Consider the following 11,919-nt stretch of genomic DNA (forward strand, 5'->3'; position numbering starts at 1 on the left):
TTGTCAATCTGGCTGAAATCGGTGCATTAATAAATGCTACATCTGCTCATTAATAAAACCTTGTGAAATGTTACTTATGAATATAGCAGCAAGCCATTTACTGTGATAGTTACACTTAGCATTGCCTCTGAGAATCTTGTGTTGCCTTTCCTTTAACCCTGAAGATTTTCTAAACTTTTCTGTTTTGTTCCGCTTGTAAATTACAAAAAAAAAAAATCCTGGACAAAAATAGTAGCGTTGTTTTTCCAGTAGATGGCACTGTTTGAAATGAAAACGACGCTAAACTGCTCCACAGGGAGTCTGATGCATACACTAGGCCAGCGTTTCCCAACCCAGTCCTCAAGGAACCCCTATCCTGCAGATTTTCATTGTAACCCTGCATAGCTATCCCTGGTTGTACTTACTCAACCAGTCATCTCACAGCACTTAATTATGCAAGTGTGCAACGTCTGACATAATTCGTTGCTGATTGGTTGAATAACTACAAACAGGTACCTATTCAGGATTGCAAAGAAAATCTGCAGGATAGGGGTTCCTTGAGGACTGGGTTGGGAAACTGCACTAGGCTGAAGCACCAATAAGTATGAGTTTTGAAAGAGAAGACAGTGTGGCATTTATTTGAACTAACATTACAAAACAACTTTTAGAAAGGTCAAAAAGCGATGGGTTAACATACGTGCCACCCTAAACTAGACAGCAGTCCTCTATATGGCAAGAGGGATTTCTTCCAAGAAGTCCTCACTTTTGTGTTGACAGTCACAGGTACAATGACATCAATAAAAATAACCACAACCACAAAATAGTGTCCTCCATTAATAGCTGCACCCAGGAGTTCTCATAGCTGAGTAGTTATGCACTTGGAACTGGTATTTCTCCCTCAGTTAACCTCCTTTCTCTTAAGTTAAAGTAAAATCATTCCCAATAGGTCAGCGCAAGACTGGTCAGCACTATTCCATCCATCGGAAGGGTCCAGTATGTGAGTCTGAGCAGGGCAAAAAGGATTCCCAGTCCTTTTTCCTTGTGTCTCCAGCTAGCCCACGGTAACAAATCTGCTGCCTTTATTGCTTTGTGCTGTGGCAGTGCGCTGATCTTTCAGGATGCGGAATCGCTCGTTCAAAGTCATCGCTGTCTGCTGTGAGGGGGAAGAGGAGGAGACTTGTCAGCAAACCCCTACTAAAATTTTTCACTCAACTGCGAGCACAGAGTTTGATCTGGTGTACTTTCTTCAACTATTGTAATAGAAAAAGATAAATCGAAGTTCTCCAAGGGCCTTTTGAGAGGATAAATGACTCGGTAGGTGCCATGGTTTTGGAAGATTTGGAGCAGTGAGTCACTTAATTATGACCCTCATAGGCCCGTGTACTTGCTCATAAAGAAAATCCAACCATCATTCCCTCACCGGTTTCCCAACACTGTTTATGTCAAACTGGAGAGCCACTCCTTTTGGCGTTTTCTTCTCTATAACACCCGTCTTCACTGGGACAAAGCTGACAGCTGGGGGGTGTAGGGACCATGCAGAGGGAGGCCTAGGGGAAGTTTGAGAGAAACTTAACGTTTATCGTTACACCCATGTTTGCAATGTGCCTTATGTGTATTGTGAAGAGTGGGGTTTCAATGCCACATGAAAATTTCTTGCACATACAATGTGTTTAGCAATTGAGGACAACGCTGATTACAAAAAAAAATTACTTTCTGAACGTGCCGACACAACCAGTTATCTCATAAAGTGACAGTTAAGACATTACGTGTTGTTTAAAGGATTCTGTTGGGTTTATATGGTTGGCAGTATTTACTCAGGCTGTGTTCTGGCTGTGGGGTTGTCGATCGATACTGTCAGGATTCCACTGCCATTCGTTGATGTGCGCCACCTGGTGGTAAAACGGAAGAAGGTAATATTACTGGATTGGCAAGATGTACCAGAGATAAAACAAATAACAATGTGCCCTAAAGTGTTGGACGAGGATTACCACTGACATCTCCCCCTTTTAAACATATGTCTCCATCAAATACACATACAACATGTTTTAAACCAACATATTTTGTCAGGTGTACAGCTAATGCTGAAAAAACATCTACAAATACTCACTGGCGAGTTCTGACCGGAGCTGTGCGCTGATTTGGCTTCTGCACCTGGGCATGAATCTGAAGGGTGGAGAAATTTCACATGAGGAATAAACTCACAGTAGGAATAGTCACAGTAGGATCTATTCAATAAATAGCTTAGGTCATAAAGAGGCTTTCAGATAAGCTGTTGTATCTGCACACGTGCCTTTCATATAGTGAAATATAAGTGTGATCAATTCACACATATAAATATTCACAACATGATCTGTTACACTATAAATAGATCTAATGATACCCCTTACACCTGGATGTCAGAGCCCCCCTAGAAAACTGGAGGTAATAAATACCTTGAGCCCCCTACGGATGAGAAAGGTTGCCTGACGCGCCTCCCTCTGGGCCTGATGGACAGGTGGCAATGGTCTGTATCATTGAGATACAAGAATTAGTATCAAGAATATTACTAGTGTACTTCATATGACATGCACTCTTGTGGCATTGTCCAGCTCCTTCTTTTTTTGGGGGGGGATTTTTTTTCTCCCCTTTTCTCCCCAATTGCACCCAGCCAATTAACCCACTCTTCTGAGGTGTACCAGTCGCTGCTCCACCCTCTCTGCTGATCCAGGGAGGGCTGCAGACTACAACATGTCTCCTCCAATACATGTGGGTCACCAGCCGCTTCTTTTCACCTGACAGTGAGTAGTTTCGCCAGGGGGACATAGCATGTGGGAGGAACACGCTATTCCCCCCAGTTCCTCCTCCCCCTGAACAAGCACCCCGACCAGCCAGAGGAGGCGCTAGTGCAGCGGCCAGGTAACATACCCACATCCGGCTTCCCACCCACAGACACGGCCAATTGTGTCTGTAGGGATGCCCGACCATGCTGGAGGTAACACAGGAATTCGATCCGGCGATCCCCATGTTGGTAGGCAATGGAATAGCCCGCCACGCTACCCGGACGCCAGCTCCTTTTTAATTTGAACCTACTACCACTTGCCATTGGTGAGCTATCCATGGCACATGACATGCAGTCTTGGCTATGATACTACTTTTTGAAACTAAAGTGTCTGTAGGAGAAACATGAACATATCTACTGACTTGCTCGTCATTTTGGATAAAAAGGTCTGCTAAACGAGAAAGTAAAATTCTAAATGTAACTAGTAGCTAATGGAAATTAATTCAACTTCACTTTGCATAATTTTATGTTTTCTTGTTTCCCCCACATGAAGAATCATTAATAAGACCCTGTTCGTATTTTTAGATCTCACCGTCTCTGCAGCTGAAATGGTCTCCTTACTGATGCTGTATTCTGGCCTCTCTGTGGGTCTGCTGCTCTGTAGCGCTTTCGTTGCACATCTGATCTTCTGTATTGGGCTTCATTGTATTGGATAAAAGGCCTTGTTTTCTGGATGGGGAAGTTTTAAAGTAAACAATTCATACAGGTGGAGTAAGGTCGACTTTTTGGATGTTTCACCATGTCACTGTATCCTAAAATCTTCTGATCAGTTTATAGCTCCATGTGGCGTAATGAATGTAGCATAAACTCTTTATGACAGTTAGCTGCCTCCCACAAACTTCAAAAGGCCACTGACATGGTGGAAGTACAGATGCAGGGTACAAAAGCTGGATTCAGTTCTAGAATACGATGCCAGATAAATTGACTTTCTTTCAGTTATACTTGTCAATGTTTCTCCCCCTAGAAAATATAGCTAATACACCTAATATCCAGAGTCAGCCAATACAATTTGTATCACATAATGCATTTTAAGTGCCCTCATTTTTGTTTTACACTGATGTTTTGGATCCCATTAACTTCAGTTTTCCACAAGCACTTGCTTTCTTTCAGACACTGGGAGCTCCAACCCAATGAAGAAGAATGCTACCAGAATTATTTTTTAGCCTTCTCATCTCCAACTGTGTGAGCCTTAGTATAACTTCCCCCAAGAAGTAAAAATTTAGCTGACATTGGGGTTAACAAGATGAGGTATAGCATGCCAGTGTTTTGGGGGGGCTCAACATTTTTGCCTGCCTCCCTCACTTTCTTCACTCCCTTTTGTTATCTTTTGTTGGCCACCGTTAAACTTTCTGCGGCCTTCCATTACTCGATGTTATAGACAGTATATCACTGTGGTAATCATTATTGCTGTCAGGCAAAAATCCCATACCTGCAAAGAAGCTTACTTTACAGGAAGTGAAAAAAAGATTTCATCATTTTAAACCAAACATTACATTATTACAAGCTTTGGAAAACACGTTGCATTTGATTAGGAATATTGAGACATTCACAAACTCTTAACTAGGTACCTATACATTCGGTTTACATATTAGAAAGAACATTGCCAAATTTGCAGATACGTTAATTTCGCCACCAGACAGCAATGTTCTGTTCTTAAAAAAAGCATGGAAATAAGGGTAGTCTCATCCCATGAATCGTTAAAATTATAGAAATGAACTTTCAGCAGAGAGGTAGAGAAATCAACTTTTGTTACATCTGCTCTCCTTTTTATTGAAAATGAAATCATTCATTTTCACAGAAAGTTAAATCAGTTCATCTGGACACATCGTTTATTGAGAGAAACGTTTCATCACTCATCTAAGTGACCTCTTCAGTCTCAACTGACTGCAGCTATTCCCATCCTTAGGATATGCACATCACATCTGCATATGAAACCGATTGTTGTTTTTCAGTGTTATGTTACTGTATTGTTTTTAAGGGTAGGGATACCTGCAATCATTTGAGACTGAAGAGGCCACTGCATAAAGCCACTTTATTTTGTCATTGTATCCTTACAACAAATTTGATCTCTGCATTTAACCCATCCTATTGTACAGGAGCAGTGGGCAGCCGTAGCGCCCAGGGACCAACTCCTGTTCTTCTTTCCATTGCCTTGGTCAAGGGCAAAGTCAGGAGTATTAACCCCAACAAGCATGTCTTTTTGATGGTGGGAGGAAACCGGAATATCCAGAGGAAACCCACGCAGACACAGGGAGAACATGCAAACTTCACACAGAAAGGACCTGGGACGGCCTGGGGTTTGAACCCAAGACCTATGTTAACCACTGGGCATGGTGGCCCAGTGGTTAGCATATGACAACTGCTGTTAGAGGATCGGTTTTGGTCATTATGCAACTGTACTGTTTATAAGGTTGGGGATCCCCGCAGTTAGCTGAGACTGACAAAGTCAATTAGATGTTTGATGAAACGTTTCTCCCACTAAACCTTGTGTCCCGATGAACTGATTCAGCTTTTCTGGAATATGTAATATGTCCATAGAATTAATGAAATAACCTCAAGTAAACTCGTAATCAATATGTACAACTATATCCATAGAATTAATGAAATAACCTCAAGTAACCTCGTAATCAATACATACAACTATAAAACTGTACCCACCAGTTAGGTTGATTTTACACAGTTCATTTGATTGAATCCTTATTCACTCTCATCAAAATTAATGTCACTGGCCCACTAAAATGCTGAGGAGCACAATGCACTAAATATGATTGAGGTAAGAATGTATGATAAAGCTCTTCTCTTCTGAAATACAAAGAGTTACAAATTGACTATACATTACATGGGCTTTAGCATTTGTTTTTCTTCCACCCTTACACTGGTGGCCAGTAATCATTTACCTTGTTCCACCAGCTCATCAGCAGGTTAAAGAATGCACTCAGTGAGTGAGCAGAGGGTGGCGTAAGAAGACATGACATATACAGGACAAGCACTGAGAACTTACATAGAAGAATCAACATTGACAGGTTTACTGGCAGATAGTCGCAGGGAGGACATCATTTTCAATTAATTCCCTCCCATTTTGCTTTTAAAACGTATCTTGGAAACAGAAAACTGACGGTGGATTTCTTTATCACTTACTGTCACAATAATCACTTATAATCCACCAGCAGGGACAATGCATATGCATTAAAGCCAAGTGTCTTGATGCATGCTCAATAATCCAGGTAAGGAAATCCTAGAAAGTTGATTGAATCAGTTCATCTGTCCAGTTCATCTGGACATTTTTAGTGGGAGAAACATTTCATCATTCATCTAAGTGACTTCGTCAGTCTCAGCTGACTGTAGGTATCTTCAACCTTATAAACAGCATAATTGCATAATGACCGAAACCAACGATCTGTTCAGCCGTTATACAACTGTGCTGTTTTTAAGGTTGGGGATACCTGCAGTCACCTGAGACTGACGAAGTCACTTAGATGAATGATGAAATGTTTCTCCTACTAAACGTTGTGTCCAGATGAACTGATTCAACTTTCTGGGATTAAGGCCAAGTCTACCTTTCAGATGGTTACAAAATGAAGGCTCTTCTAAACTGATGATACCAGTGCCCCAACATACTTGGCTGGCCCTAGTGTGTATGATTTCCTGTAGTACCTGAGCAACTGCTGTCCTGTTGAGTAGGCTGGTGCCTTTCTGTAGCGCAGCTGGCCTCCTAGCTGCCAGTCCGGTGATGACCCCTTGACCACGTCGTCGACCAACTGGGGGTGGGACCCTTCTGCCTCTCAACTTAGTTACTCTACCTCGTGACACACCACTCCCTGGAAAAGACATTGATGTACAGTGCCTTCAGAAAATATTCACCTCCCCTCCCATTGAACTTTTTCTTATTCGGTTCCCATTACACCATCAAACTTTAATGCATTGAAATATTTCTCCCTTCAGTAACACAATGAATGCAACATATTTATAAAGCAAAAAAATCTTAAGAATTTTTTGAAAATAAAAGACAAACTGTTCATGCGCAAAAGTGTTAAAACCTCAAGAGTAATTTTTAGACAGACCTTCAGCAGCAATTAAAGCAGTGTGTCTTCAGGGGTACGTCTTTCTCAGACTGCAGAAGGTCAAATCCGCAAAGGACTGAAGACATTATACATCTAGTAGGGTCTAAAACCTCAATTCCGTGACCACTCTCTGGTTAACATGTTTTGATGATTTATTTGACTTCTATGGACCTTTTGAAAGAAATTTAGCTCCCATGTCCCTCCCAAAAATCCCGGGCATTTTTGCTAGAGGGCCAAATCCAAGATGGCTGCCTGCGGCCATATTGAAAAATTAACTTTTGAACCAGAGCACCTAGAATCATGGATGAGGACACTTTTTCATATAAGTCAACCATAAGGATTCTGATTCTGACAGTTTGACATTATGACATCATTTTGACCCAGAAATCCAAGATGGCCACCATCCAGTGGAGTGAAGATGTGAACGGGAAGGTGTTTTTCAGTGAACGTTGCCTATAAAAGACAACTTCTAAAGTACATTTTATGTCTAAACTAAATTTTATCATTTAATCTGGTAGATCATGCTGTTACCCTTCAAATGATGTATAATACACCAAGGTTTAAACAACAATAACTTATAAAATATGGTAAACATGTAGCCTATACACCTGTCTGTTTGACGTTATGACATCATTTTGACCCAGAAATCAAAGATGGCCACTATCCTGTAGAGTGAAAACATAACTTTGAATCCAGAATCCATGCCTACCAAATCACCATTATGTTCACTGAAAAGATAATGTCAAAACCCATTTTACCTTGGTACTACTGTACATTAAACAAACTACCTTCATAAGGACCTCTTGCAGTATAATTGATGAATTCATGACAAGAAAACTAATAACTTCAAAATAAGCTCTTTTTATAGTGAACTTAACAATACAACAACAACAAACAGCTGTCATTGAAACCTTAACACCAACAAGCTTAAAACATCACATGATCAGTCTGAATAAGAGCATTCTGAATCATCAGATTCCGATGGATCCCCCCTCCTCTTCTGTACATCATCATCTCCCTCCTCCTCCTCCTCACTGTCATCTTCCTCACTCTCTTCAGCTGGCTCTGGTGCAGATAGGTTGGCAAAGTCATCATTGTCAATGATGCAGATGCTTGGCTCTCCTTCAGCTATCTCGTTAGGACACACAGAACACCGCTCGAGGTCATGCGTGGCCCAGACATCACGCAGGAGAAGCACATTTGGGTAGCTGATCCCCATGCCCAGCTTGTAGAAATAGTCAACAAGCTCCTTGCTGCGAGTGATCCCGTGAAGGGTGATGGTGGTATTGATGGCGGTAGTGGTGGGTCGCTTTGTGACATATTGTGTGATGAGAGAGCTGAGAGAGAGTGTGCTCGGAGATAGATCCACCCCCTCCTTCCCCCGCAAAGCAGACAGCAGCTGCACCATGAGAGGCGAGAGTTCTTCCTCCTCCTCTAGCTCCTCGACCTTCGGCGGCCATGGTACAAGTTTAATTGACTTGATGTCATCCCTGAGCCACTCAGCCACATTGTGAACCAGTTGCTCACTGCTGACACCAATGGAGGAAAGTGCTGCTTCCACATATGAACCACCCCCAGACGTGTCATAGACTAGGTTGCTCTGGTTCTTGAGGGCGGGAGTGGAAGCCGACCTTGCCCTCAAACTCCCGGGTCAGGATGTCTTTGATGTAGGATGACTTGATCCTGGATGTTGGGAAGCCATACTGAGAGATGATGGAGCTGTAGTCTTTGAGGAGGCTCTGCAGTGACCTTAGCTCATGTTCCTCAAAGATGACTGTTCTTATGTGGTCAAAGAAGATAGACTGAGCCTCATGGAGAGTGACATTTTGCATGTGTGGAAGTTTGTCATCTTCACTCATTTTCTGATAATTACGCACATATTTCAACCAGCATTTTAAGTGATATCTGATCTCAAGTGCGTAGGGCTGATCAGCGGCAGAATCGATCAGACAGTTTATTCTGTCTCGCATTTTCTGATGTTCCAAGGTCACTGTGTGGCTCTTGAAAACTGCCCATGCGTGATCATACGAAATCAGCTTCAACTTTGATTCTGGGTGCTTGACTGACTCAGTCTTACAGCACCAGACACATTTTGTTTTATCATGTATCTGCCCTAGACTCGATCGCAGCCGTTTGGTAGCTGGAGCCGCAACTGGGGAAGAAACATCAGAAATAGATGAAGACTGAGATTGGCATTCATCAACTTCTCGTTTTTTCTGTCTTTTCTGGGCCTGTTCCAGTTTCTTGACATTCCATAAGGTCAGCGTACATGTATCATGGACACATTGTCCGACGGGATCTTTATCCCAATCAACAGTTAGTTTCATGGACATTTCCAAACTTGTCAAGACCGCTCCATAACAGGGTCCTTTTCTTGATATTTTCCCACCTCTGAATTGAGGAAATGGAATCAGTGGCTTCATCACAAAGCCTGCCACACTGGAGGACACATGGAGTCTGATGAATTATATGCTGTCTATTTGTCCCTGTAAGTTGATTGATTTCTTCCATTCTCAAGCAGTTATGTACATCTCTACTGTTCCATTCACCTATAGGCAAAAACAAAAAACAAGTTTGCTCAGGGTGATTTTCTATGATGGTACATTAGTTTATAGTTTAAGTATTGCTTAATTGAACTGGTGCTTTTTTTCAACCGAGGCCATCTCCAAAAATTAAATAATGTACTTTAAGTTGATACTTTAATGTAATATAACAATATAACAATGTATATACTTCACACAAAAGTTTTATAAAATCAGGTGATTCGTGATTAAAGTCATGTGCATTTTTGCCAACCAGCCCTATCACAGCATTGGTTGGCACAATGTTAAAATGTGATCAAAATCACTAGCTAGCTATGCTAGTTTATGAACAGTTGTTAAATTACTGTGTGTGTGTGTGTGTGTGTGTGTGTGTAGTGAATATGTATAGCCTATGAAACACACACTATTAATGCTGTGCACCTGCTTGTGTGTGTGTGTGAGCTAAAGTTAGCAACTAGTAGCGATTGTGATCAAGCTAGCAAATATGAAATGTGATTAGCCTTTATTAGCTAACAAATATTATTTATTATTATTAATATCAACACAATGATAAAAATATCATGAAAACTGTGATACTTACTTTAGTCTCAGGATCAAAAGAGTGTGATGACCGCGGAATAGGCTAATAATTATCTAGCTAGCTAGACAATTTTCTGAAAGGTCATGACCACAATATTTTTGAAGGGACAGTAACTAACAGCCTATTAGTTGGCCAGCCCTGACCCGCAACCCCGTCACGCAAGCACGCAAGCACGCACGCACCCACGCACACACACACACACACACACACACACACACACACACACACACGGCACAGGAGGCACAGACAGGTATAGGCTACATGTTTACCATATTTTATAAGTTATTGTTGTTTAAACCTTGGTGTATTATACATCATTTGAAAGGTAACAGCATGATCTACCAGAATAAATGATAAAATATAGTTTCAAAGTAGAATCTACTTTAGAAGTTGTCTTTTAAAGGCAACGTTCACTGAAAAACACCTTCCCGTTCACATCTTCACTCCACTGGATGGTGGCCATCTTGGATTTCTGGGTCAAAATGATGTCATAATGTCAAACTGTCAGAATCAGAATCCTCATGGTTGACTTATATGAAAAAGTGTCTTCATCCATGATTCTAGGTGCTCTGGTTCAAAAGTTAATTTTTCAATATGGCCACAGGCAGCCATCTTGGATTTGGCCCTCTAGCAAAAATGCCCGGGATTTTTGGGAGGGACATGGGAGCTAAATTTCTTTCAAAAGGTCCATAGAAGTCAAATAAATCATCAAAACATGTTAACCAGAGAGTGGTCACGGAATTGAGGTTTTAGACCCTACTAATCTCTGGGCAGTTTTCCCATTTAAGACACTAAGCATTGCAACTCTGAATGTTGTAGCTGGTCTTTTGGTCACTTCTCTGACAATTACAAGATTTGTCAGTTTGTTCAATTAAGTTAGAAGGGCTGGTGTTGGTAGTGCCTGTGTTGTGCCTTAATGTTTTCTCATTTGTTTCAATGAGCAATGAGTGCACACAGAAATGCTTTGCCAATCTTTTCATAACATTCTCCGGCATTTAACCTGCTAGCAACTCCAATTTAATCCACTGATACAAAGGGCGTGAATGATCAAATAAGTGAGTTTCAGATTTTTATTTCTGGTATATTTCCGAAGGCCACTAAATACTTCGTTTCCTTCTGATATTATGAACGGATACTTCCTTAAGATACAACGAAGATTCCATTTCAATTTGACTTCGTAACACAGCAAAACAAGAGACACCCAATGTGGACACATCATTTCTGAAGCCACTGTAGTAGACACCAAGGCCGTTTTTAATTGTAAAAGGCTTAAAACGACGGGACTTCAAGGGATGGGGGGGGGGGACAATCGTATACACACCTCTTTGGACCGGCCCTCCTGCTCTTGTGATCCCCTTTCCCTGGGCTGTACGACCTTTCTTCGGTACTGGCCTGCGGTTCCCGATGGCCCGTCTCCTTCTTGACTGTTGCTCTTTTTTATTCAGGCGAATAATGTCATCTGTTGGAGAAAAAATAAAAGACACGGGCAAAATACTGCAGATGAGCAATGTGATTTTCTGATGAGTGTCAATGCATTAAAAGTGCAAATACAAACGAACTAAAATGGTTGCTTAAATAGGCGAGTGTCTTAACTAGTAATGCCGTTATTACTAGGTTAAACTGGAGCCGAGGCCTTACCTAAAGACATATCGACCTTATCAGGCACCGCTGATTTTTTCCCGCGCCCAGCAGTAGATCCATTTTCGCTCATGCTTCAAAAATAAGTTTAAAAGTTAACTATAGAAAAGACGCGTTATTACTAGGTTGTTTGCTTCTTGCTAGCCTTGCCTATGCACTAAGCCAGCTTCTTCTCTTTCGGTTTTATGGCAGGTGGCAACCAGCGTTAAGATGCATTACCGCCACCTACCCTACCCTACGCTAGCGCAGCAACAGCCACAGGATGACTTAAACCTCCCCTCTACGCAACACGTACGTTTT

General features: G+C 41.6%; 1 protein-coding gene across 1 annotated transcript; it reads right to left on the reverse strand.

The window, feature by feature from the left end:
- Positions 1-93: 93 nt before the first annotated feature.
- Positions 94-11,779, reverse strand: LOC130123756 (UAP56-interacting factor-like). Its single transcript, XM_056293041.1, has 9 exons — positions 11,620-11,779; positions 11,303-11,440; positions 6,452-6,615; positions 3,330-3,466; positions 2,412-2,484; positions 2,087-2,142; positions 1,794-1,868; positions 1,400-1,526; positions 94-1,132 (listed from the first exon to the last, which is right to left on the reverse strand). The coding sequence occupies exons 1-9, from the start codon at positions 11,690-11,692 to the stop codon at positions 1,031-1,033; spliced, it is 945 nt and encodes a 314-aa protein (XP_056149016.1). The 5' UTR covers positions 11,693-11,779; the 3' UTR covers positions 94-1,030.
- Between the last annotated feature and the right edge of the window lie 140 nt (positions 11,780-11,919).

Source organism: Lampris incognitus, chromosome 14 (assembly GCF_029633865.1).
Source record: "Lampris incognitus isolate fLamInc1 chromosome 14, fLamInc1.hap2, whole genome shotgun sequence".
NCBI classification, from domain to species: Eukaryota; Metazoa; Chordata; class Actinopteri; order Lampriformes; family Lampridae; genus Lampris; species Lampris incognitus.

Bases quoted from the DNA above. Each gene is read 5' to 3' on its own strand.
- LOC130123756 (XM_056293041.1), bottom strand. From the start codon at position 11,692: ATGAGCGAAAATGGATCTACTGCTGGGCGCGGGAAAAAATCAGCGGTG. The intron at 2,485-3,329 runs GTGAGATCTAAA...TCAATGATACAG, and splicing joins CCATTTCAGCTGCAGAGACG to ACCATTGCCACCTGTCCATC. The intron at 1,527-1,793 runs GTAAATACTGCC...AACTTCCCCTAG, and splicing joins ACAGCCAGAACACAGCCTGA to GCCTCCCTCTGCATGGTCCC.